General features: G+C 40.9%; 2 protein-coding genes across 3 annotated transcripts; one reads left to right on the top strand and one right to left on the bottom strand.

Annotated features, from left to right (window-relative positions):
- Positions 1-39: 39 nt before the first annotated feature.
- Positions 40-11418, top strand: vti1b (vesicle transport through interaction with t-SNAREs 1B). 2 transcript variants are annotated; one of them, XM_072266619.1, is made up of 6 exons: positions 41-998; positions 9045-9103; positions 9254-9439; positions 10082-10255; positions 10390-10451; positions 11045-11418. In XM_072266619.1, the coding sequence occupies exons 1-6, from the start codon at positions 902-904 to the stop codon at positions 11139-11141; spliced, it is 675 nt and encodes a 224-aa protein (XP_072122720.1). In that variant the 5' UTR covers positions 41-901; the 3' UTR covers positions 11142-11418. The 2 variants fall into 2 exon arrangements, with proteins under 2 accessions (XP_072122729.1, XP_072122720.1); XM_072266628.1 differs by lacking the exon at positions 10390-10451 and having other exon boundaries at positions 40-998.
- On the bottom strand, positions 9486-27594 carry arg2 (arginase 2). Its single transcript, XM_072266607.1, has 8 exons — positions 27440-27594; positions 27185-27257; positions 14965-15139; positions 14702-14861; positions 14459-14553; positions 12568-12672; positions 12122-12258; positions 9486-12020 (listed from the first exon to the last, which is right to left on the bottom strand). The coding sequence occupies exons 1-8, from the start codon at positions 27554-27556 to the stop codon at positions 11827-11829; spliced, it is 1056 nt and encodes a 351-aa protein (XP_072122708.1). The 5' UTR covers positions 27557-27594; the 3' UTR covers positions 9486-11826.
- Between the last annotated feature and the right edge of the window lie 164 nt (positions 27595-27758).

Genomic DNA, 27758 nt, shown 5'->3' on the forward strand with positions numbered 1-27758 from the left:
GCCACCTTCTGTGGAAAGAAGCGGGCTGTCGACGTTTGGGATGTCGAACCGAAATGTCCTCGTCCCTCCGCAGATGCTGCCTGACTTGTTAAGTTCCTCCAAATGCTGCCAGGATAATCAAGTACACGACCCACCCAGCTAACACACTTTTCGTCCATGTTCCCTCCGGGAGAAGGTTCAGGAGCTTGAAGACTCGTACGGCCAGATTTGGGAACAGCTTCTTTCCAACTGTGATAAGACTGCTGAACGGCTCCTGACCGGGGTCTGAACCGTACCCTCTAAATATCCACACCTGCCTCTCAGTTTTTTTGCACTACCTTACTTTCCCTTTTCTATTTATGATTTATAATTTAAATTTTTAATATTAACGATTTGTACTCCAGGGAGCGCGAAGCGCAGAATCAAATATCGCTGTGATGATTGTACGTTCTAGTATCAATTGTTTGTCGACAAAGTATAAAGCAGTCAGTGAGTTGCACCAGATTCCAGCATTTGCAGCCACTTCCTTTCTCTAGCTGTCACTGACTTTTTGGCGGCTTCAGATTCAGTTCTAATCCACGTTAATCGATCTAACTATTTATTCCACTTCTCCTTTTGCGGATGTTATTTCCAGTCGACTGGAACTACAACTCCCAAGATGCGGCGGCCGGCCGGCTGGTTGCTAGGAGCCCGCGCGTCGGGTTAACGAGGCCAAGAACGAAGATCGGAAGAGCGGAAATTAAGACTGAAGTGTGATGCCGACAAACTCTGCATTCACTTTGCAAGATACGAGAACAGGTGGCCGCTCCATTTTTTGCGGCAAGAGGCGGGGCCCTGTCAATTGGCGGCGATGCGGCAGCCGGAAGTGTGGCGGCCGCAGTTTTGTGTGTGGTAGCGGCAGCTGGATGAAAACATCGTGAACATGTCCTCGGAGGAGTTCGAGAAGATGCATGAGGCGTACATAGGGGTTTATGAGGAGTTGAGGAGCCAGTACGAACAAGTGACCGGGTGCTCAGGAGGTGAGTAACTGAGTATTCGGACCCCAACTTCCGCTTTTCATGGCGACGGAGTCTAGGCCAATGGAGCAAAACTGTGCTGACGCTGCGGGATGTGTTTACTCTTTGCTCGGAATGACAACAATAAAATACTGATTTTCCCTAAGCAAAGTGACTGCAGGAATCTGATGACAAAGCAGAGTGAATTGCACATGCTGGAAATCTGAAATAAAATAGTATTTTCACAAACAAGAAAATCTGCAGATGCTGGAAATCGAAGCAACACACGCAAAATGCTGGAGGAATTCAGCAGGCCAGGCAGCGTCTATGGAAAAGAGTAAACATGTAGACCTTTCGGGCCGAGACGCTTCATTAGGACTGGAATAGAAGATGAGAAGTCAGAGCAAGAAGGTTGGGGGGGGGGGGAGAAGTACAAGATGGTAGGTGAAAGCGGGACGGGGGGGGGGAAGGTGAAGTAAAGAGCTGGGAAGTTGATTGGGTTGGGGGGGAGGTCAGAAGACCATGGAAGAAAGGGGAGGGGCAGGTAAGGAGATAAAGTGTGAGAGGGAAACAGGAATGGGGTGGGGCCAAGTTACCAGAAATTTGAGAAATCAGTGTTCATGCTATCACTTTGGAGGCTACCCAAACAGAATAAGGTGTTGCTCCTCCAACCTGGGTGTGGTCTCATTGCAGCAGTAGAGAAGGCCATAGACTGGCATGTCAGAATGGGAATGAGAAGAAGAATTGAAATGTCCCGCTTTTTCAGTGAAGCTGTCTGCCAATCTACATCGGGTCTCACTGATTTGCAGGATGCCACACTGGGAGCACTGGATAATGACCCCAACAGACTTGGAGATGAAGTTACGCCTCATCTGGAAGGACTGTTTGGGGCCCTGAATGGTATTGAGGGAGGAAGTGTAGGTGCAAGTGAGGCACTTGCTCCACTTGCAAGAATAAATAGCAGGAGGGAGATCAGTGGGGAGGGAAGAGCAGAGAAGGGAGTCACGTAGGGAGTGATCCCTGCAGAAAGCAGAAAGTGGGGGAGAGAGAAGGATGTGCATGGTCGTGGGATCTCTTTGAAGATAACAAAAGTTACGTAGAATTATGTGCTGTAAACTTCAAACTTCCGATAATTGCCCTCCTCTCCTTTCGCGTTCCCCATTCTTGTTTCCTTCTCTCACTTTATCTCCTTACCTGCCCATCACCTCCCTCTGGTGCTCCTCCCCTTCCCTTTCTTTCATAGTCTTCTGTCCTCTCTTATCAGATTCCCCCTTCTCCAGCCCTTTATCTCTTTCACCAATCAACTTCTCAGCTCTTTATTTCAACCCCTCCACTCTCCTGGTTTTGCCTGTCACTTATTGCCTTGTATTTCTTCCTCCCAACTTCTTACTCTGACTTCCCTTCCTTTCCTGATGAAGGGTCACGGCCCAAAATATCAAATGTTTACACTTTTCCATAGATGGTGCCTGGCCTGCTGAGCTTCTCCATCATTTTGTTTGTATTGCCCCAAAATAACATTTATTGGAAATGCTCAGGTCATGTAGCGTCTGTGAAGAGATTGGAAGATCACTGCAGATGTTGGAACTCTTGACCAACACACACAAAATACTGAAGGAATTCAGCAGGTCAGGCAGCATCAATGAGCAGTCGGTGTTTCAGGCTGTTGTCATCAGGGTCTATGACCAAAACGTTGACTTTTCATATCCCTCCATAGATTTTGCCCGACCTTCTGAGTTCCTCCAGTATTTTGTATCTGAAGATCATTGACTCTCTTGCTGTCTCCATACTCATTGCCTGACCCACTAACTTTTCCCAACATTTTCAGTTTTTCTTGCAGCATTCAAAAGAGAGTGGAAACTCTTCTGGCAGTTCCCAGTGGATTCCACTTTATAAACTCTGCTTTTGCTGAGATTCAAAAATTATCATTCCAACACGCATTTGATATTTTTACTCCATAACAAACCATTTCTGACTACCTCTTTTATTTTCCACTCAAATAATAGTTAGTACTGATTCATTCCAATTCATCATGCCTTTGTGGCTGTCTTACATTAAATTGGTTCCAGTCACTGCCAGGTCTCTTGTCTCAGTTTCTTTTCTGATTATTCTTCTAAACTCAAAGGTAATCAGAATCAGGTTTATTTCCACCGGCATGTGACGTGAAATTTGTTAACTTAGCAGCAGCAGTTCAATGCAATACATAATCTAGTAGAGAGAGAAAAAAGAAGTAATAATAAATAAACAAGTAAATCAATTACATATATTGAATAGATTATTAAAAAATGTGCAAAAACAGAAATACTGTATATTTAAAAAAGTGAGGTGGTGTCCAAAGCTTCAAAGTCCATTTAGGAATTAGATGGCAGAGGGGAAGGAGCTGTTCCTGAATTGCTGAGTGTGTGCCTTCGTGCTCCTGTATCTCCTACCTGATGGTAACAGTGAGAAAAGGGTCCTGGAAGTCTTTAATAATGGACGCTGCCTTTCTGAGACACTGCTCCCTAAAGATGTCCTGGGTAATTAGTATGCTAGTGCCCAAGATGGAGCCGACTAGATTTACAACCTTCTGCAGCTTCTTTCAGTCCTGTGCAGTAGCCCCCTCCATACCAGACAGTGATGCAGCCTGTCAGAACGCTCTCCACGGTACATAGAAGTTTTTGAGCTTATTTATCGACATGCCAAATTGTTTCAAACTCCTAATAAAGTATGGCCGCTGTCTTGCCTTCTCTATGACTACATCAATGTGTTGGGACCAGGTTAGAGCCTCAGAGATCTTGACACCCAGGAACTTGAAGCTGCTCACACTCTGAGTAATCTCCCCTCATAATACAGCCTCATAACCCCCCCACCCCATCATAGAAGTCAAACCTTTATCACAATATACTTTTCCTTGGAGGCCAGACATGTATAGGATAGTACTGGTGGCAACAAATCACTCTTATTGATTTAAAAAAAGGATTTTCACCACACAAAATGTATCTGTACTCTTGCCATCCTCAAGGATTTATTTATTTAAGTGATGTGTATGCAACATGGACTCCTGATTCAGGAGCTGCATGGAAGGTTTAGATAGTAACGCAAGTGATTTGATTCCTTAATGTGGTTGGAGGGAGATCCTTACATCAGTATTTCTGTTTTCAGAATCAGCTTTATTATCACTGACCTATGTTGTGAAAGGTGTTGTTTTGCAGCAGCGGTACAGTGTAAGACAAAAAAAGTATTAAAAGTTACAAAAATGAATAGTGCTAAAGAGAAATAATGAGGTAGTGTTCATGGACCATTCATCCCCTCAGTACTAATCAATAAGCTTCAAAACCCGATGAGTCCTTAAACATGGCCTAGTCCACCGACACAAAGCAGATCCGTAGCCTCTTGTCTGCCTTCCATGATTATCTCTTTGTTGTTCCTACCGCTGGTACCTTGCTGTTTAGTCTTTGGCATGTAGTAGGACAGCCAGATAGTCAAACTTCCTGAAATGCAGTTCATGGTTGGAACATTGGAAAGTTTTTGGCAAGAACAGGCCATTTGGCCCACCAAAGCTTGCCAAATTCCTAATCACATAGTGTGTTGAAATAACTATTGAGTTTAGATTTGAAAGTCTCTAGGGTGCTACTCTCAATTACACAACTAGGTTGCTTGTTCCTTGTGTTAGTCATCCTTGATAGTAAAGCAGCAGTAGTCGAGTGTTGGGTATTCTGATGCTGCAGGTTATTTGCTGCTCGTAGTTGGGTAGAGATTTCTTCAATCTAGCCTGACTGAGGTCCCCAGGAAGGATGTGAAAAGCTCAGGGCAAGCCGTTCCTTGTTTCACGGCCACTCAACTGAGTGCTGGCTCGACATCTGCCTTTGGCAGAATGTAAACTGTAGTCAGTGCACAGCAGAGAACTCCCTCGGTAAGAAGAATGGTTGGCACTTAATCATTAGCTGATCCAGATTGAGACAATATGAGTGAGACAAAACCAATATTTCCAAGTACCATGTTGAGTTTATCATGAAGCAGATGTTTCTGCCTCTATGTTTTCCTGACGGGGCTGTCCAGTCAATCCAGTGGATTAATTACTCCCTGGGTTTAAGTGTGTGTGTGTGTTGGGGGGGAAGGGGGGAAGTCATTGAGTCATGTCTCAGTGAAATAGAGAATGCAGCAATCCCACATTTCCCTCTGACGTAGCAATCTTAGGTCCTTCATTTTTCCCTCCAGGGATTGTACACTTGGTAGCCAGTTTATTAAGTATACCTGTTTATTAATGCAAATATCTATTAGCCAATCATGTGGCAGCAACTGAATGCATAAAAGCATGCAGACATAGTCATAGTCATACTTTATTGATCCCGGGGGAAATTGGTTAATGGAGACATGGTCAAGTAGTTCAGTTGTTGTTCAGGCCAGATATCACAATGGGGGGAAAAATATAATCCAAGTGACTTTGACCATGGAATAATTGTTGGTGCCAGACAGGGTAGTTTGAGTATCTCAGAAACTGCTGATCTCCTGGGATTTCATAGGCAACAGTCTAGAGTTTAGAGGATGGTATGAAAAACCAAAAAAAATCCAGTGAGTAGCAGTTCAGTGGTTGAAAATGCCTTGTTAATGAGAGGTCCAAGGAGAATGGCCAAACTGATTCAAGGTGACAGTAACTCAAATAACCTTGTGCTACAATGGTGGAGTGCAGAAGAGCACTTCAGAATGAAAACACATCGAACCTTGAAGAAGATGGGCTACATCAGCAGAAACCTGCAGGAGGAATGTAATCAAGTGGCCACCGAGTTTATGTTGCCCAGGACGATGCTAGGGATTGGTGGCCATGTTCCCTGTCACTTCAGTCTGGCCTTAAGTTTCACCCTCCTCCCCCACTCCCAGTAACCACACTTCCTGGAACAATCATGGCTATTCCATGGTCTCCTGGTGCCATACCTGCATCCCTGAGATCCTTCAGCATCATCCGATTTTAAAATCACTAATGCATTTAGACGATACAGAAGTGTTTCTTAAAAGGTAACTGTGGGCTGGGAATTGCAGTAACAGTTCAGATGTATATCCAGCAACACACATAAAAGTTGCTGGTGAGCACAGCAGGCCAGGCAGCATCTCTAGGAAGAGGTACAGTCAACGTTTTGGGGCGAGACCCTTCGTCAGGACTAACTGAAGGAAGAGCTAGTAAGAGATTTGAAAGTGGGGGGGGGGGGAGATCCAAAATGATAGGAGATGACAGGAGGGGGAGGGATGGAGCTAAGAGCTGGAAAGTTGATTGGCAAAAGGGATTTGAAAGGATCATGGGACAGGAGGCCTACGGAGAAAGAAAAGGGGGAGGGGGAATCCCAGAGGATGGGCAAGGGGTATAGTGAGAGGGACAGAGGGAGAAAAAATATGTATTATAATAATAATAAATAAATAAATAAATAAATAAATAACAGATGGGGTACGATGGGGAGGTGGGATATTAATGGACGTTAGAGAAGTCAATGTTCATGCCATCAGGTTGGAGGTTACCCAGACAGAATACAAGGTGTTGTTCCTCCAACCTAAGTGTGGCTTCGTCTTGACAGTAGAGGAGGCCGTGGATAGACATATCAGAATGGGAATTTTTTTTTTGTGAATTGCCTGCAAAACATCGCCATCTACTGCCACTGCCATTTTTTTTGCCACCATTGAGTACATTTCCCATTGAGAATCACAGAAGCCTTGGTTCCACACCACCAGGTTCATGAGCAGTTATTACCTTACAAACATCAGGCTCCTGAACCAGCGTGGATAACATCATGCACCATTACTCTGAACTGATTCTATGACCAAGGGACTCGCTTTCAAGGACTCATTACAAGTCTTGTTCGCAGTATAAACACAAAAAGATTCTGCAGATGTTGGAAATCTAGAGCAACACACACAAAATGCTGGAGGAACTCCCCAGATCAGGCAGCATCCATGAAGAGGAATAGAGTCGATCCCTTGGCCAGAAATGTCAGCTCTTTATTCCTCTCCATAGCTGCTGCCAGACCCGCTGAATTCCTCCAGCATTTTGTGTGTGATGTTCAGTATTTTCATTGGCACAATTTGCCTTCTTTTGCACATTGGTTTTTGTCAGTCTTTGTTTATGTAGTTTTTTTTGGGTAAAATTCTGTTGTATTTCTTTTCCTGTAAGTGCCTCAAAGAAAGTGAATCTCAATGTATATAGAGTAACTTTGACAAATTTACTTTGAAAATCCGGACCTCTCTACATGCCTCTGCAACTGTATCTTGGGTTTATCAGGAGACCAGCCAGTGCAGATTGGTAGTACTATCTCCTAGCTGACAGTCAACATAGGCACATCTCAAGTATGTGTGCTTAGCCCACTACTCTACTGTCTCTGTACACGGGGTGGCATAGTAGCATAGCAGTCAGTGCAATCACTTTACAACGCCAACCATCACTGATCAGGGTTTGATTCCGCCTTTGTCTGTAATGAGTTTGTAGGTTCTTCCTGTGGCTGCGTGGGCTTCCTCTAGGTCAGGGGTGGCCAACCTTTTACATTCCGTGTCAATTTTTTCACGCATGAGTTCAGATGTGCCATACTCTTGTACCCCCATTCAATTCTTGTAAAAATGCTAATATAGACATATTTAGCATTTTTATATGATATCTTGATTTAATATAAAAACAAGATAAACGTTACTTACCTTCATGAGACTTAACAAATATGTCTTGATTTCTTCCTTTTTCCTAATCACATATTCTTTCCGTAACTCAGACCCAAGCACTAGCTTCAGTTTTCCTTCTATTTCAGTCTGATGTTGTGTTTTATAATGTCCATTAAGATCATGTCTTCTATTATGTGAGAAAGTGTTTTCACAAACAATGCACAACGGTTTTCCTGATGGACTCGCTATAAATAAGAACTCATTTTCCCACTGTTCATTGAATTCATGCTTACGATCACTTTCTGCTTTTCTTTTGCTCATTTTCTTTTGCACTGTGATGGGTAACTGAATGTAAGAACAAGGCTTAATTTTCGATCAAGTACAAAACTGCAAATGTTGACAAAGGACGAACAAAGCACAACTCCGTAGCTCATGAGTGTCAATTGTAAACTGAGTGGCAAAAACCTGCGACACACCGCTAGTGCAGATGCCTGGCGCCTCAGAATCAAACAAGTATCAAATGTGTGTTGAACAGTTACGGAATGACTGCAGAACCAAAGTCCTTTCCTAGTTTGACTCATTGAACATTTTTTTAAAAATTGAAAACATTACTAACGTGAAAGAAGATAACATTCACCAAAAGATGTGCACAAAATAATAAAATCACTAAAAATAATTTTCTGCAAATCGGTTTTTGGTTAATACTTTTTGCATGAGTAGGCTTACTTTCTTATTATCACTGGGGTGCAATGCGCTATTCTAATCATCCAATGCACCACTTTTGACGCACACGCCATAGGTGGGCCATCCCTGCTCTAGGTGTTCGAGTTCCCTCCCGCATTTCAAAGACGTGCAGTTAGGGTTAGCGAGTTGTACGCAATCTGAGTTGCTGCCAGAAGTAAGCACTTGCAGGCTGCCCCCAACACAAACCTTGGACTGCACTGGTCAACTGAAAAACAACACATTTCATCATTTTGATATAGATGTGATAAATAAAACTGATCCTCATACTCCTAGCTGTATGGCCAGGCACAGCTAAACACCTTTTTAGATGCAGTTACTCTGGTTAAATGGGAATACAAAGTACAGTAATTTACCATTGATAATCCATTGCATTTAGAAATTATCAATGACGTGTTATCATTATAGTTGCAAAAGGTAGTACCAGTTAAAAGATTTCATACTGTAATCATAAATATCTGCAGACTGGATAAAATGTAGTAATCAATGTCTAAGAATGTAAATAAGTTACTGCCCAATATGCACCTTGTACTAAGAGATTTTAGACACCTTGTTTCTGCTTTCTCCAGTAACTCAATAGCATCAACAGAGTTAAAATGTAAAAGGAAATTCAAGATTTTTGTTGGAATAGAGTTTGATGGTGATAATAGGTTTGTAAGAGTTGGATCATGCTACAACCTTATTACAATAGTGCTTTAACAATTATTTTATATTATACAGAACTGAAGAAAAGATTTCTACGGGAGATAGATGAAAAAGCTGAAGAAGCAAATGAAATAGTAAGTAGTGAAGAGATTTGTCTTTTTTTAAAAAAAGTTATGGTTATGCTAGTTGCTATTGCACGAGTGTTTGCCAAGTTAATCCTGTTTCTAAATATTGGTTCTCATTTGTAAATTTGCACTCTTATTCTTGGATACCATCATTCCTAGTTGGATGGAATGGAGAAGGAAATAAGAAATGCACCATTATCATATCGTAACCAGATGAATATCAAAATCCGATCGTACAGAAAAGAGGTCAGCAAGTTACAGCGGGATGCAAGAAATAGTGATGCTGGGTATGGAGCACGTAGTGACTTCAAGTATGCAGTGTACAGGGCTGAAAATGAACAAAGTGTAAGTACTGCAGCTACAGTATTGTATCATGAGACTTGAAATTAAGTCTGTTTGCATTGTATGTTTATTGACAATGAATTCCATATGGAATATTCCATTTATTCTACAGTATCTTTTACCTTGCCAGTAGCACATATTTTATATGTTACTTTATTTAGTAGACATCAGTAATTTAACAATATTATAGATAATTTGACACCCTAAGATGCTGGTGTTAGATGCATCATGAGCCGTCATATTTTGTTTCATTGTGATTAACTTATTTGCACAAACAATCTGCAGAGACTCTTAAGATTCTGTTAGTTCGCATCGTGTTGAGGAGCTGGGTCCACTTGTCATTCATTTTAAAATTGGTGGCAACTTGCTTATCTATTCAGCTTCTCATTATTTTGTCTTAATATGATAGCCGTATGATAAAAGCCATCAAAGAGTAACGTAATGGAGTATGTGAGGATGGGTCTACTGAACATATAGCGTATATTGATTGGGTTGAATATTGAGTATGTTCTTCTAGACAAAATCTTGTGAAACTGAACTTAAGTTTTTCAAAAATTCCTGTTCCTTTTCATTAGGCTATGCCTAACTTTGGAAAAACCTTTAACAGTTTTTAAAGTAGGTTCCAACAACTGCATTTTGTTGCAGAATCATTTAGCCTCTCAGCGTGCTTTGCTATTGCAAGGTTCAGACAGCCTCAACAGAGCCAGCCAGAGCCTAGACCGTTCACATCAAATAGCAGCAGAGACGGATCAGATAGGTTCAGAAATAATTGAAGAACTGGGAGAGCAAAGAGAACAGCTGGAACGTTCAAAAGACAGGGTAAGTCTTCATTAGGTATGCAAGTACGAAATTTATTTGGGAAATAACTGAATAGAAAATACTCCCATCTGAAAATGTATGCATTATGAACAAAAACAAAGGAGCAAGATAATAATTTTGTTTCTGTTCTGAAGCTAATTAACACAGGTGAGAATTTAAGCCGAAGTCGGAAAATACTTCGCGCCATGTCCAGAAGGTAAGAGTGCAGAAATTTGACAAACAGCCAACTGTTACATCAGACAAGTTTGTACTTCACACTTTCCAAAGCAAACCCCTCCCCTCCACCACTCAATTGTTAATAAATTTCAGTGGAAAAAGCCGGGAATATTTTCTGCTGCCAGTACTATCCATATATAAACAATTATAGAAGAGTAAATATTTTTTTCTGTACTCTGCATAAATTGAGTGCTGACACATTGTTAAATTTCGATTCTAAAGAATTGATTTCAAAGCTGGTCCTTCAGACACAGATGTGCACCTTTTCCCACTTAGTTTCAGGGAAGCTGGGTAAGAAAAGCTTATCATACAAACTGGTTGTAAAGCAGGCATTTTAAAACCAACTAAAAACTACTCAAGTCTGTTCTGATGGGCATCCAGAGAAAGTCACTCACCTAAAATTTAAAGATCAGAAATTATTGCTGTCTACTTTAAGGCTAGACGGATCATTGAACAACTTGGAATAAATATGTGAAATGTTCTTCAGCCTTGTTACAAAAACTAGTATTTGACCTAGGGTAATAATTTACTCTTTCAATGCAAGCCTAAAAGTTGATGTTTTGATCTCTCTAGAATTATGACAAACAAACTGCTACTGGGTATTATTATTCTTCTGGAAGTGGCAATCCTTGGAACCGTTGTATACCTCAAGTTCTTTCGCAAGCACTGATGCAAATTATGCATGCGTAGATAGGCTACAATGCTTGAGATTCACAGTTGAAGATGATTTAACTACATGGGACTACATAAACCGATGAACAATTTTCATGTATTTAACCTGCTTAGAGGACTTCACTGCAAGACCCACCCCATTACAGGAGTTGTTTTTACAAAGGTGAAGCAGTTTAAAGTTGCATTCAATCAGTAGTTCTTTAAATGCTACTGCCAATGACTACATTGTAGCGATGTGCATAAACTTTTAATAAAGTCATTTGATATGTAACATGTCCTATTGGTCTTGAATGCAAGTTTCTGTTGAGAGGAAAACATACAAGTTATTAAAAGGTATGCTCCAGGATTTTGGGAAGTAGTATTAGCAGTTTTACACAAGAGCAGAGCCTTTACAGATTTGACTTTTCCTGCCAGAATTCCCTCTCCCTCTACACAGTTGAATAGGGAAGTGAAATCAATTCTATTCATACTGGAATGTTTGAAAAGCTCAGAGCTGTAGGTTGTTCATAATACCTGTAGATAATTGAGATATTAGGCAATGGTCTGAGAACAATGCCTCATGAGAGAATCCCAATGAGAAAGAATGTACAGCAAGGCAGCAGTTACACAAAATACCCCAAAGTACTTTCTCAGAGTTCTGAATTTTGGGTTTATACAAACAGCCAGCTTGTCTTTAGTCAGTTCTAAAGCCGTACGGTCTGTTCACTTGTTGTATCAGGAGCTGGTATTTCATCACATTTGCCATGAGATCCTTCTCGTGCCTGTCCCAAAGAAAAGGAAATAATATCCACGGCGATGTTTACTGTGGAATTAAGTTCTTTATCTGTAGTTGCAAGATGAGGATTGACTTCCACCAGATCCATTGCAGACAGCATTCCTGCATGAGAAACAATGGATACAAGTGTCACATTTCAATGCAAGTGAACAACTGCAAGACTTTCACTAATCAACCAGTTGCTTCTACACATTGTTTCGTACCAGAGTTGTACACTTCTTCAGCAATATACATTCCTTCCCTGTAAGTTAGTCCTCCAATCACTGGAGTACCAGTAGCAGGAGCTAAAGATGGATCAATGGCATCGACATCAAAACTCAGGTGCAATGGTCTTTTCTTTCTATAAAGCAACATACAAGGTTAGATTCAGATTTATGTTTATCCATTAAATAAATCAAACTTTACTTTGAGATTTCAAAAGTCTAATTTACAAGCTGATCTATGAAGCAGGTTATTGCAGCCCATTATCTAAAATGGAGATTAAAATTTTGCTGATCGTAACTGATACATCTCCCTACCACCCCCCCCATGAGAAAGTGGCTACATGAAGTTATTTTTATGACCCAAAATAAGGATACAAATAATCATTGATCATTGCTGGACAGTCAGTGTGAGCAATATTGTTCCGTTTAGTAGTTATTTAACTTACTTTCCAACTAGATAATCAAGTGTTTTTTCCATTACTTTCTGTATTCCAAGTTGATCCACTTCTTTCATTGAGAAGTACTGGATGCCAAAATTTTTCAGGATGTAGCTGATAGTAAGAAAAGCAATCATTACAATTTTTTCTTATTTGTTTGGGGTCAGTTTCAGGATCCAAGTAGTTCCATGTGAAGTTTATTGAATCAAGGACATTAAGATTTAAATACAATTTTGGGATTTCTAAATAGTGAAAGCTCAGAGGCCATAATTTCATATATAATCATTACTTCTAAGTAATTATTTCCCAGCATTTACATCGATTATCACAGACAAATCATTTTTAGTTGCCACTGAGTACTTTCGCATTTGCATTTGCATATCATGCAGCACTTTGAAATATAGTGTATACCATCATTTTTAGAAAATATTTATGGTGTAAATATTTAACAGTTAAACAAGCACATGCATCATTTAATCTGAATATCCACCACTTATATTGCAGTAACTATACGTGGCTTTTTTTGACCTCAAGCCTTGACCAATTAAGAGGAATTGTGGAACATCGTTCTCAAATTTAGCTGTCTGCAAAAATTTTTTTACAAGTCATGCCTGCAACCTAAAGGCACGGAAGTCAGGATCTTAACAAATGGACCACACAACAAAACAAATCTCAGTATAGACAGTATCAAAACATCATCAACCAATGCCTTCCTCAAGCTTTCTCCAGAAACTTTCCCAATGGATCTGAACTAATCTACAGGACAAATGTTCAACCAACTTCTCCTCCTCTCCAGAACCAATGTTGTTGAACTTCAGTCAGAGTTGCAGAACACTGAGGCAGAGCTTCAAATCCACTCATGTATACAGTGCAGGCCTTACAAATAACATCTACAAAATATGGAGTAATTTAGCCCTGCTGCATGATACTGCTCAGCAATAAAGGCCTATGCCGAGAACCTGGAAAATGCAGACCACCACCCCTAACTCAGGAACCACATCCCAATGAAGGCAATCATCATCACCTTCAAACTGCCAGCACAGATTTTTGCTGACTGAGGAAAGCACTGAAAGACCAAGACCTCAAAGCTTATGGTAGTAGTAATCCTTGCTATCTTGTAAACCAGAGTCATGGACTACTTACAGCAAGAACCTAGAGATCCAAGAGAGTTACCATTATCATCTCCACAACCTCTAGCAATGTATTTGGAGGATGAAGTAATCAATGTAAACATCCTCCTCTCAGTCATCAATTCAAAACACTGAGGCCCTAAGTGCACAGACTGTACAGCCAACATTATTTTTATGTTGAACACAAGACTTTTGAAACACAGACTTATTAGAGCTCTATCTGGATACTATAAGAAACAAATAGAGGACAGTATCAAAATCTGGAGAACATATCTGGACCAAGTTTTGGGATTCTATGGAACATGGCCAACCAAAATGAAAAAGGAGCATTCCAATTGGCATTCAGAACTTTTAAGCCCATTCACTGGGAACAAACAAGTTCAGAATAATGAGGAAAGCAAAATTGCCTGATCAACCCACCAACCCCTCCATTAAGCATTCCTTGTTCCACCTGTGGCAAAAAATTAGTGGGTCCCATATTGGCTTCATCACAGAAATGGAGTGGAAGCAAGTATACCTCTAAAGCAAGGGAGTACCTAAAAGGTTGACAACAAACAGGACTGAATAAGGAATTTAAATAAATTTAAAATGAATGCAAGTGTCAAACTGTAATGCAATAAATGTTTGCATACAAATTTAACAGTATTTTTGCATCAAATTTACTTTCAGTTTAGCTTCACTGATTACAAATGGAGACGTTTGCCAGGTGTCTAAGGTGGTATTAATGTACTACAATTTTCACTTAAGTCAATTCTAGAAACCATTCTTACTATTCAGCAGGATCAACATCCCGTACTCCAATGTAAACCAAGTCCTTTGCTGATATACAAGGAGTGACCCAAGAAAATCCAGGGAGTGATGGGATCTAAAAGAAAAGCACAATTTGTAAAGTAAAAGGTATCTACTGGTAAAATATAGCTGCAGAAAACAATCTATTCCTAAGATGGACAAATACATCATAATCCTACTAAACAAAATGGTTCATAACTGGTTTAATTCAAATATAGTTTTACCTTGTTCTGCAGCTCTTTTATAAGGAACGACACTGGCTGTCCATGCATATTTCCAGATGTGGTTGTAAGAGGTGTGTTTAGATCACAATGTGCGTCCACCCAAATGACACACAAATCTGGACGCTGTTGGGCATGCCCATGGACTGAACCAATTCCTAAACTGGTTAGGATAAGAAATTTTTAAAAATTACCAATCCACGTGCAATAGTTAAGTGTGTGTAAAAGTCAGACTATTAAAACTTAACTGCATGCTATCGACCTACCTATGATCTCCTCCAAGCATAACACTTATGTGACCATCCCTAACTGCCTGACTGACTGCTTCAGTTAATGACTGGTTTGCTAAACCCACTGTTCTTGGGTGGTGGATATTCTTATATGGTGTATCATTTGGTACAGTTGTGAAATTCAGGTTTCCATAGTCATGAAGGTTCCAACCTGAAAATGAACATAGACTGATTAGAAATGGTACCATATCAAAACTCAAGTTCAAGTGTAAAGTATACTTATCTATGTAAACAGAATACAACTCTTGAGAATCATCCTCCCACAGGCAGCCGCTAAATAAAACCACCACCAACTGCAGATTAATTGCTAGATCAGTAACATTCCAAGTGTCCACAAGAGTCATGTAGGTGTCTGGAGAATGTTTTTCTGATGAAGGAGATTTGCCTTTTGTACTTGGTAACCTGTTAAGCTATTGAGTTGTTTTGTGTGGAAATCTACAACACAGATTTCAAACTACACCCATTAATTAGCTTTTTAGACTGCATGTTTCCCCCCAAAAGGGTTATCTGGAACAAGCCAATATAGTTTCAGAACTAAAGGGTTCCCCAATTAATCTGTAAATCTTTGGGGTTCTTCATCCCCCAAATGGTTGAATATATTCAAGGCAGAGACTGATGGCTATTTAAACTATAATGGAGTGAAAGGAGTTGGGGAGACCAAGAAAGTGGTGTTGATGGTAAGAACGAATTAGTCATCATCTTACATAATAGGCTGATTGGCCACTTCCTGCTTCTAATTAATATAAACCTATTTACCTAGCCCCTTCCCAATGCCCATGGCAATGGGAGTTATTAATTTGACAAAGGTTCACAACACTGGTCATAAAGCTTGTGAGCTTCTTTCTGCTTCTTAAGTTATGTTGATCATTAAACCCGATGTTGGCAAATATTCTGCAACAACCCATGTTTACCACGTAGTGGTCAATGGAAAATTCTGACTCAAGTGAAATCTTTAAAAGACAAACTGGACACTTAGAATTACATTTCATTCAGAGTTCATTCTAATATTTTTTAGAAGAGTTTTCATTATTATGAAATTTGGGGACAGTATGTTGAATATTTGGCACTTATTGATTATTCACTGTCTGTATAATAATTGACAGATGGGTTACTATTTTAGTTGTGCAGAGCTGAGAACACCATGTTCATGAGGAACAAGTTCCTAACACCAAATTACTGTTCAGCCAAAATGTTATTTTAATAATAACAACTATTGGGGATTCTGTGATGTTGGAATTTCACTCATTCAGGGATTTGAGGGAATCTGTCGTATTTCTAACTTACTTTCTGGATGAGAAAAGCTCTAGGAGGTTAGTAGTTATTCTGGGTTGTTGATAGAGGACTCAAGCTGCAAGATGCAGTGCTGTGCAAAAGTCTTATAGGCACTTAGCTTGGGTGCCCAAGACTTTTGCACAGTACTGTAGTAATTTTATGTATTGTACAATACTACTGTTTTTTTAAAAAAAAACAAATTTCATGACACGTGAGTGATGATAAACCAGATTCTGATATGGGTCTCTACTGTGGACCGAGAGTGGGAAGGGGCAGGCAGAAGGGATGGAGTGGGAACCACCAGAGAGACATTCTGTAATGATCAATAAACCAATTGTTTGGAATCAAATAACATTGTCTGGTGTCTCAGGGCTGGGTGTGTCTGCACCCTCCCCCCAAGCACTCCTTCTCCAGTACTGCACGATTCTGCAGAAGGCAATTACAATAGTCTTCGTCTTCAAGGCCATTTGTGAAGATGAGTTGACTGGGCTGGTTGTGCCTTTGTAATGCCTGGTACCAAAGCAAATAAAATTTACTCCTCCGAGCTTTATTACTGTATCCTTTTGATGCCAGTGGTGATCAACTAGACCTGGGCATTTTGGGGCAGGCGAGCATACTCTGGAATCCCAAACCAATTAGGGACAGCAGATTTTCTATTTTGAAGGCATTAGTGGATACATTTTTTTTTAATGGGCCATTCTCCCTTTTTAAATAGTCTTTTTTTAAAACTCTGGATTTAATTAATGTGATAATCCTCACAATTGCTACGGTGGGATTGGTATATCAGCAGATTAGCCCAATACTAATCCAGTACCATAACTGCAGTATCTCAACACCAGCAATGGAATCTTTGTTCAATCATTTGGAATGCAAAGAGCCTATTCCCCAAAAGAAAAAAGAAGAAATAATGAAGCTGGGGGTGAGGGAAGGGAGGTAAAATAACTTTTAAAAAAAGCAAATTGTTCCAACTGTATTGTAACAGACACCAAGTTAAACAAAAAGACCAGGTTTCCGAATACGAGTCATGCGCACATTGGTAATGTGTTAAGGAATATAGGTAAACATGGGCCTGAAGTGATTTATGCATGCACTGCATTGGACATTTCACATTTGTATTACAAAAATCATCTCTGGGACAGATTGTACTCAAACTAGGATCTAAAGCAAATGAGCGAAGAGACGCATGAAAACTTACTCACATTACACAACAATAAACCAAAGGATGTAATCTCAGAGAAAATGGTAAAATGCAAACAATAAAATAAATCAGGCAGACTACAGTGTGCAGCTACACCAAGTAAGTTTTATTATTTTCTACCTCTTCCCTTCATTAACAAAAAGGCTCAGCAGAGGATGTGCTTCTTGCGGCTGTTGGTAAAGTTCCATCTTCCCCAGAACATACTGGTGCAATTCTACACTGCAATCATAGACAGCATCCACATAATCAGCCATTACTGTCTAGTTTGGTGCAGCATCCTCTCATAATACCAAAACTACAGTAAACTGTCAGAACAGCTTAGAATGTCATTGGCTACAGTATACCATCATGGCAGGACTCGTATGTATCGGGACAAAGAAGCCAGCAGAAAAAAATAGAGCAGACACTACTGACCCAGCAAGCTGCCTTTTCCAAAAGCTCCATTCTGGCAAGTGCTAGAGGGCCATTAAAGAAAAAATTTACCAACTTAAAAGTTTCTTCCCCCCGGCCGTTAATCTGATTAACTATTCTAGTTAGCCACCACCCCCCCCCATTACCTCATTCACTAAACCACTTTTTATAATGCTGTTTGCATTGCAAGTACACTTATGCACATTTTATTCCATACCCACACTTTTTAAAAAATATAATTCTTTGTTTAAATTGTTGAATGTTTTTGTTGTATATTGTGCCACCACAGTACACCAAATTCCCAATGCATGTAAATGTATATGGTGAAGTTGATCCTTGATTTCTTTAAAATGACACATTTCGCCACATACACGTGGTAAATAAAGCCGGTCTCCAAGTAGGCATTGTAGTCAATGAGGATAATTTAGAAATGGAAAATAATTTATGATTCTGGAAGTTGTTACAGGAATCACTTATGAAATATCAAAACATAATGTTGAAAATAAAACAGCCATGGCAAATAAAAAATGGTTTTAGTGTGGAATTTTTAAACCTGCATTGAGATCAAGGAATGAATTTCCAGGGTGCTCAGGATAGGTTTTTCCGCAACACTAGGTGCTAGATTCAGTAAGGAGATGGTCCATACTCGATTTAATATGCAACAAGCCAGATTTACTTTGACTGTATTTGTAATCATAATTTTAAAAGCTCAATGGTGTCAAAATTGAAGAAGGTTTGAAGGTAAAGCCTAAATGCATGCAATTAAGACAAAACTGTTAATGATAAACACAACAAAAGCACAGTAAATTAATGGGGGCTGTTTAAAACAATGAATATGGAAAAGAAACATTTTATAAAAAGAACACGAATTACATTTGTCCAAAGCACCACAAACAGCTTTGAACACTGACAAACCTATGTATCCTAGTGGACTAGAAAACAGAAAAAGCAAAGGTCCTCAAGATGTAATTACACTTGTTTAATTTATAAACAGCTAAAACCAGGTTTGTGCCTTAATGTTATACTATCTTTCCTCACTGTTTAACTTTGGATTTCTAGGCACTAAATTTCATTTGTATATTTAGCCAGCTGACGCCCTTGGCAATGTATTGTTATTCTCTTCAACGTTTTAGTCATCTGGAATTTGAATATTACCTTGCATGCTCATGTTCAACTTGTGAACTTATTTACAAATAACAAAATTTTAAGTAAATTTCTTCTTGCTCCTAGCCCTGGGGACTATTGCCCATCATCCTCCAATATAAAAATAAATGCTTTCCCCAACTCTTTGCATTCTTTATTCACACTATTTCTCTTCAAGCTGTCACTACTTTGATCAAAAGGTATGGTTCAAGAAGTGAATTTAAAAATACAGTTGTTCCTTTACATTAGTTTGTGAAACAATTTCTTAAAATACAGCGAGATGATATATATGCATTCCAGGAGTATGGTAGGCTCTTGTTTACAGCAATCTCCAATGAACTTCCTTTGGGAACTCAGAATATCTCTCATTCAAGACAAGTAACTGATTCATGTTAAGTTTCACCACAATTTCACTGTATCAGATCTTAAGTAATTTTCACTCCCATCTATTTTCTTCTGAGATTTTGGCAGCATCCTCTATTGGTCAAGACTGATACAAAATATTTCAGGCATTCTGCCTGATTGCATTGCTTACTTTAGTCCCTAGAACCATTCAACATCCCATCAACTACTCTCATCACCCACTTATTTGCCCACCCAAAAGTTATCCAGAACCATATAGTTCCCAAGCCAACAAACAAAAGATGTTGATTGTAGCACTGCAGCCACAATTGTAATCTTTTAAAATTCACTTCTTGAACTATTCCTTTTGATCAAAATTGTTCTCATCTGCATGGTTTTGTAGAGGTCAGCCATGCAGAATAAGCCTGTTGCCAATTACTTGGAGCCATACCTGAAGTAGGGAAATGTTTACTGATATTGCTAAAAAAATTGAAGCTCAGAAGGTAAATTATTAACACATTACAGAAGGTGGTTGAACTATAGCAACCAATGCAGATATTGGACATTTACTGACGATGGTACAATATTAATGTCCGGTAGGAATCTGTGTTGGGGCTTAAACTATCCATTGAAGGTGGAATAGACTGTTAATTATGCATTCAAGCTTACTATGCAGCCAACAAAAAAATGTGCATCAATGCAAGGTGTGTGGATAGATGCACCAAAAACAGTAACTTAAACATATGAGCTAAACTCTCCAAAGGATTTCAATGCATTGAAGTGATCAGAGAATTAGACGTCTCATAACTGAGATCAATTCTGGGAGTTACAACTTGGGAAGCATATTGGATTTGAGGGAATACAGTGTAGAAATATCAAAATAACTGGACCCCCCCCCCCACCTTTTTACTGGGATATTCAGCACTATGGAGTGATCTAATCAAAGAAACCAAAGAACAAATCAGGCAAACGGGGGGGAAAAAAACTCTCCCTGGTCAATGAATCAAGGCCGCGACAGTCTAAGAGTCAGAAATGGGCATCTCAGCAGCAGTCAGAAAATGCGCTTACAAAGTATATGGTAGTTTGAACTCTTCTGCAGACAAAAAGATATGCTGCATCAACCATTAATTTTAGTCCAAATTTGATCAATTGTGAACCAAAATGTATTAAGTTTGGAGAAAGATACATATACAGGTTTCCCCCGCCATCCGAAGGTACAGCGTTCCTATGAAACGGTTTGTAAGCTGGAATGTCGTAAAGTGAAGAAGCAATTACCATTTATATGGGAAAAATTTGTGAGCATTCGCAGACCCAAAAAAATAACCTACCAAATCATGCCAAGTATCACATAAAACCTAAAATAACAGTAACATATAGTAAAAGCAGGAATGATATGATAAATACACAGTCTATATAAAGTAGAAATACTTTTCTACAAACATTGCTGCACTGTTCTCCGTAGCGAAAACCTCGCACAAGCGCTCTCGGCAGAAACACTCTCTCCAGTAACCTTTAAGCAATGAAGCTGCCAAATCATACCAAATAACACAAAAATACATAGCCTATATAAAGTAGAAATAATGTATGTACAGTTTAGTATCACTTACCGGAATCGGGAAGACAGCGAGCACACGGATGATGGTGTGTTAGGCTGAGTCGTCTGAGGTTGGGGTGGTGCAGTGGCCCCCACCCTCCAGGCCGCGGACCGATACCAATCCACGAAGCATGCAGTGGTGCAGCAGTAGCGGGGACGCACCCAACGCATCTTTAATTACAGAAAAGCCGAAATAAACAAGCTAATTAATTAGGTGCCGCCCAGCACGTAAATGTCGGCCCAGATCAGAGCTGACGCAATCGGCAATTGCCTCTGATCTGGGCCGACATTTACCTGCCGGGCGGCACCTAATTAATTAGTTTATTTTGGCTTTTTTCTTAAAGATGTGTTGGGTGTGTCACAGCTACCACTGCATTCTCCACAGTAGTGTATCGGTCCACTTCTATGTCTTCTATGTCTGCCTGCCTTGATATCGAAGATCAAGGTTCGTTGTCTGCTGTGGAAGGCTTGAAAAACGACAGTATGCCTGACTGCTTAGCCTCACACATTTTTCTATCATACAGTTCTTTGTAAGCACTCAAACCATCTTGCAAATATGCCCTAAACCAACGTACCCTTTCAAAATTAAAGTTGTACTTTTCTGCAATCATTGCAGCGAAAATCTCATGCAGTTGCTTCACGTTCAGTTCCTGGACAACTTCACTTTCGGTCCATTCGGTTTCAATTGTTATCCTTTCCTCTTCGAATTGCATCAGCTCTTCATCCATCAGTTCTTGGTCATGGGCTGCCAAAACCTCTTCAACATCATCTTCGTCAACTTCCACAAGCCAAACTCACTTTGTCCTTACTTTGTTCACCACGGTCGAAACGCTTATTATGTCTAGTTTTTCACTAAGCGTAACACCCTTACGAGCTCTTTTAGGTTTTTCCGATACCTTAGAACTCACCTTGCTAACGGCTGCTCACAGGCACATGTTTAAGCAATGTCGGCTAGAATGCAGTTCCAGGGGAGCAGCTCAGCTGCTTGGGGCGCGCGCTCCCTTTTAGCGAGTGCTGCCTTTTTTCGTAACAGTGAAAACACCTTCTGTTAGCGAAAACAGGTAACTAACGTAAGTCAACACACATCAAAGTTGCTGGTGAACACAGCAGGCCAGGCAGCATCTCTAGGAAGAGGTACAGTTGACGTTTCAGGCCGAGACCCTTTGTTAGGACTAACTGAAGAAAGAGCTAGTAAGAGATTTAAAAGGGGGAGGGGGAGATCCAAAATGATAGGAGAAGACAGGAGGGGGCAGGATGGAGCCAATAGCTGGACAGGTGATTGGCAAAATGGGTATGAGAGGATCATGGGACAGGAGGCCCAGGGAGAAGGAAAAGGAGGGGGGGGGGGGAAGGGGGGAAAAGCCCACAGGATGGGCAAGGGGTATAGTCAGAGGGACAGAGGGAGAAAAAGGAGATTGAGAGAAAGAAGGTGTGTATATAAATAACGGATGGGGTACGAGAGGGAGGTGGGGCATTAGCGGAAGTTAGAGAAGTCAATGTTCATGCCATCAGGTTGGAGGCTACCCAGACGGAATATAAGGTGTTGTTCCTCCAACCTGAGTGTGGCTTCATCTTTACAGTAGAGGAGGCCGTGGATAGACATGTCAGAATGGGAATGGGATGTGGAATTAAAATGTGTGGCCACTGGGAGATCCTGCTTTCTCTAGTGGACAGAGCGTAGGTGTTCAGCAAAATGCTCTCCCAGTCTGCGTCGGGTCTCGCCAATATATAGAAGGCCATATCGGGAGCACCGGACACAGTATATCACCCCAGTCGACTCACAGGTGAAATTTCGCCTCACCTGGAAGGACTGTCTGGGGCCTTGAATGATGGTAAGGGAGGAAGTGTAAGGGCATGTGTAGCACTTGTTCTGCTTACAAGGATAAGTGCCAGGAGGGAGATCAGTGGGGAGGGATGGGGGTGGGGGACAAATGGACAAGGGAGACACGTAGGGAGCGATCCTTGCGGAAAGCGGGGGGGGGGGCAGGGAAAGATGTGTTTAGTGGTGGGATCCCGTTGGAGGTGGCGGAAGTTACAGAGAATAATATGTTGGACACGGAGGCTGGTGGGGTGGTAGGTGAGGACCAGGGGAACCCTATTTCTAGTGGGGTGGCGGGAGGATGGAGTGAGAGCAGATGTGCGTGAAATGGGGGAGATGCGTTTGAGAGCAGAGTTGATGGTGGAGGAAGGGCAGCTCCTTTCTTTAAAAAAGGAGGACCTCTCCCTTGTCCTGGAATGAAAAGCCTCATCCTGAGAGCAGATGCGGCGGAGACGGAGGAATTGCGAAAAGGGGATGGCATTTTTGCAAGAGACATGGTGAGAAGAGGAATAGTCCAGATAGCTGTGAGAGTCAGTACGCTTATAGTAGACATCTGTAGATAAGCTGTCTCCAGAGATAGAGACAGAAAGATCTAGAAAGGGGAGGGAGGTGTCGCAAATGGACCAGGTAAACTTGAGGGCAGGGTGAAAGTTGGAGGCAAAGTTAATAAAGTCAATGAGGATCTCCCAGTGGCCACACATTTTAATTCCACATCCCATTCCCATTCTGACATGTCTATCCACGGCCTCCTCTACTGTAAAGATGAAACTACACTCAGGTTGGAGGAAAACCACCTTATATTCCGTCTGGGTAGCCTCCATCCTGATGGTATGAACATTGACTTCTCTAACTTCCACTAATGCCCCACCTCCCCCTCGTACCCCATCTGTTATTTATATACACACCTTCTTTCTCTCACTCTCCTCTTCTTCCCTCTGTCCCTCTGACTATACCCCTTGCCAATCCTGTGGGCTTTTCCCCCCTTTTCCCCCCTCCCCCTTTTCCTTCTCCCTGGGCCTCCTGTCCCATGATCCTCTCATATCCCTTTTGCCAATTACCTGTCTAGCTGTTGGCCCCTCCTGTCTTCTCCTATCATTTTGGATCTCCCCCTCCCCCTTTTAAATCTCTTACTAGCTCTTTCTTCAGTTAGTCCTGACGAAGGGTCTCGGCCTGAAACGTCGACCGTACCTCCTCCTAGAGATGCTGCCTGGCCTGCTGTGTTCACCAGCAACTTTGATGTGTGTTGCTTGAATTTCCAGCATCTGCAGAATTCCTCATGTTTGCGTAACTAATGTAGGTCTTTTGTCACAGCGAGGTTTCGTAAAGCGAACGTTCGAAAAGTGGGGAACACCTGTATGGAACTAAGTTACAGGTTTATTGTAAGTGCATTCAATAGAGGACCAGGCTGAAGGGCCGAAAAATATTTACACAAAACTAGTTATTTACTAAAGTTCAACTTTAGTTTTACTGTTCAAGTTCAACTATGGAAATAATTTACAGCTTAGTGATGAAAAAATTAATTGGATGATACTCCTTGTCAATATACAAGAACTTTGAAATCTTCGTTACCTATTCTTTATCTAACACAAGGTATTTGTTTATATATTAAATTTCATTCAAAGAACATGCAGTGTAGGGAACATTTCAACAAAAAATACTGGAAATCTTTAAAAAGGATCAAGGTAGCAAAGTTCGTTAACACTTATGGTAACTAAAGTTTAATATTTCACACTGGCGACCTTTCATTAAAGCAGTTAAAGCAGATGTGTGGGACATTTGTTTTACACAGATACTGGGAGGTACCTGGAACACACTGCAGGGGTGCTGGTGGAAGCAGATATTATGGTGCCACAATGCAAACATTGTGGGATGAAAGCTGTGGTCCTGTGCTGTATTGTTCTATGAATGCAGGGATAGAAGTGGAGGTGTGAGCAACAGCAAGTCACGTGTAGTTTGATCAAAAAGATGAAGCAACCATGAAATATTGGAAACTCTCAGCACATCTGGTAGCATTTGTAAAACGAGAAACAAAATGTTAACTCTTGGTTGTCTTTCCATGCATATGCCTAACCTGTTCGGTAATTCCAACATTTTCTATTTTTATCATTCATTAGATTTGTAGGTGGCAGGAGAGAAAACAAAAGTGGCTGAAACTGGCAAAAAAAAAGATGGTAAATGTTGATTTCAACATTTAGAGAAACTTTGATAGGCACATGGACGGGTGGGGCATGGAGGGTTATAGTCCAGGTGCTGGTTGGTGGGACTACGCAGATAAATAGGTGGCACAGACTAGATGGGCTGAAGGGCCTGTTTCTATGCTGTAGCGCTCCATGACTCTAAAAACAAAAAGTCAGTTTAGTAATGAGTACTTGCTCGAGTTTGCATTATTCTGTGAAACTCACAAGTACATCAGGTTTTATAGCCAGGGCTATGCACGTTAACCATGTCATTATATTAAAGGTGACAAACTGTTCTCTGAATTTGGAAATCAAATCCTAAGCTGGCAAAAGGAGATCATACTCCAAAAAGCACAGCAATGGTGACTGATCCAATAGACTGTCCCCTGAAATAAAGTATTAGCACTTCTTCCCCACATTTCTACAGTGCAGGCTTGACTAAAGAACAGCATGTAGAACAGACAGGGGCTTCACTGCATTATGGATTTAGAAATTTCACAAACCAGCAAACGGCATGACTACAGCACCTCCTTCCTTAATTAGTATAATTATTAACAAATGGGACATTCAAGTGTTGGATGATCAACCAGCCACAAAAATAATTTACAATCCTTTCTGTTGCAGCCCTTGCTTCCACCAGACAATTTATTTTTCAATTAAAGAACTTCTATAAACTATTGTCAAGACCTCAAAGCGTTCACACCACTATCCACTCGAAGTATTTTCAATGTGGTCATAGCTTTAGTATGTGAAACAAGCCATCAATTTATGCACAAGGCCCTAAAGAGCTACAGTATGCGATTAGCACAAGATAATTTTAGTGATGTTGAAGGACAAAAATGGCGCAATGTTGCCTCCGTAACACAGGAGGTCAGAATGGAGCTTCTGCCAGGAGGAGGAAGTACAGCGCTCATTTCTGCGCGCGTTAGCAACCTGGATTCCGTGTTCAAATTTCCAGATCTGTAATTTCCTTAACAGAAAAGTTCACAGCCAAAACTTACAATCAAGTCACTTGTAAATTACACACTCCAGTGAATCTTATCACCTTTCCCCCTTCTTCCCAGAGTATCTTAAGATCTTGAAGCTGTAGAATAACAAAATAAGAGCATTTGGCCCTTGACGCCCGTTTCACCGTTCATCGCAACTAACCTAGCTCACACTCTTTTACCCGAGCTATTTTGATATCCCTTTAACATCCTCCACACTCCTCAGAGATAAGAGTTCCAAAGATTCACCACACGCTTTAAAAATCTCCATTTCCTCCTCTTATGCGGTGATGTGACCCCTGGTTTTCGGGTCCTTGGCCAACTTCTTCCCTGCATTATCCTGCCAAACCCTGCACGAATGTTATTAGTGTCAATGAGATTGTCTCTCATTCTATTAAATACTGGTGCGACAGATCCATTCTATTCAAGCTCTCCTCAGAAGGCAAACCTGCAATACCAGATATGCAAATATGGAAATAGACAAACATTTTGAACTTTATCTAAGTTAACGAATACATATTAGCAACTACAGAAAACCTAGGAACACAGATTAGCTGTTAATCAGATAAAACGTTTTGGTTGATAATGTTTCAAAGAAATCAGAAGATAACTTTGCTGATTTGTTGCTTTAGCTGAGAGGCTACACAAGCTTTATTAAGCAACAAAATATAATATTGCAAGAAATACTCAGCGGGACAGATGGCATCCATGGAAAGAGAACAAAGTTCGGGTTTCAGATTAACCTGGCACCTGCTCATCGTCCCCCCCCCCCCCAGTGTTTCATTTCACAATTCGGCATCTGCATTATTTCACATCTTCGCCCCCCCCCCACTCATTTCCAATTCCTGTTCAGTGTTCTTTTCTGATTGTTTGCTTCAGACCACAGTTTACAATGTTCTGGCAGCGCGGAACTTCGCCCCCTTCCTCCACATGATATTCTACACCATGTGGTGGTGGAATAGAAGACGGACAAGTAAAGCTCAGGGATTAGTCATGTACGGCTGCCGCTCAGTTTTAAAAACGCTAAACACAACGGAATAAAAGCCAACCACGAGGGGGTGGAAAGCAATCGATCGATATAAAAAGAGTGAATAAACCGGGTTCTTTTCCTTCGAGACCTCGCGAGAAGGAGGAAGTAACAAGTATATGTGTAGGTAAATAAAAGTCGCGAAGTGCCTGCTCCCTGACTGAGCTGCGAACCGCGCTGATGCATACACTCCCATCCGTTAGCTGCTGCAGCAGCCCTGTACTCACCCAGAGCTTTCAAGCGATCTATCAGCCCGGCGTCCCTGATTGCCTGGGGCCCAACCTCGACTCCTCGCCGCTTCTATAATTAAATCAATACAAATATATAAACACCAACAGGAATCATTACAAATGTTAGCTTGCATTCTGCATGCATTTGTGCAGTCGCAATAACAAAAGATGACGTTCTTAGGTGGGTCATTGCTATCACACATTCAGTCACCCCTCCCCCGTTAGATTTTGGATAAATGAAACTCTCAGTACCTGGCCATAGGAGAATGGCGCACCGATTATACCCAGAGAATGGACCGATCGCTTCTGCTTGGGAAAAGCGCCCAGCTGTTTCCCCAAAAGGTGCACAATTCTCAGTCGCAAAGACATGGCTCTAAGAGTGAAGGGGAAGCCCTGCCTTTTATAACTTGGCGTTTCATCACCCGACTGCTATTGGTTGGCACGCATCTGACGTCCGCAGAGGGGCGGGAACCCTGGAAAGGAAAATATGTAAGAGGATACACTGCCACAAAGCAACAGAAAAGATAGACTATTTAAAAATATCTTCTAATTTACAGCGTTGTTGCTGTAT

This window comes from Mobula birostris, chromosome 1 (assembly GCF_030028105.1).
Source record: "Mobula birostris isolate sMobBir1 chromosome 1, sMobBir1.hap1, whole genome shotgun sequence".
NCBI lineage: Eukaryota > Metazoa > Chordata > Chondrichthyes > Myliobatiformes > Myliobatidae > Mobula > Mobula birostris.

Excerpts from the sequence above, each read along its gene's own strand:
- vti1b (XM_072266619.1), top strand. The coding sequence starts at position 902 with ATGTCCTCGGAGGAGTTCGAGAAGATGCATGAGGCGTACATAGGGGTT. Across the intron at positions 999-9,044 it reads AGTGACCGGGTGCTCAGGAG|AACTGAAGAAAAGATTTCTA; the intron begins GTGAGTAACTGA and ends TATATTATACAG. Across the intron at positions 9,440-10,081 it reads GGGCTGAAAATGAACAAAGT|AATCATTTAGCCTCTCAGCG; the intron begins GTAAGTACTGCA and ends ATTTTGTTGCAG.
- arg2 (XM_072266607.1), bottom strand. The coding sequence starts at position 27,556 with ATGTCTTTGCGACTGAGAATTGTGCACCTTTTGGGGAAACAGCTGGGC. Across the intron at positions 15,140-27,184 it reads AGATCGCTTGAAAGCTCTGG|GTTGGAACCTTCATGACTAT; the intron begins GTGAGTACAGGG and ends GTTCATTTTCAG. Across the intron at positions 14,554-14,701 it reads TAAAAGAGCTGCAGAACAAG|ATCCCATCACTCCCTGGATT; the intron begins GTAAAACTATAT and ends CTTTTCTTTTAG.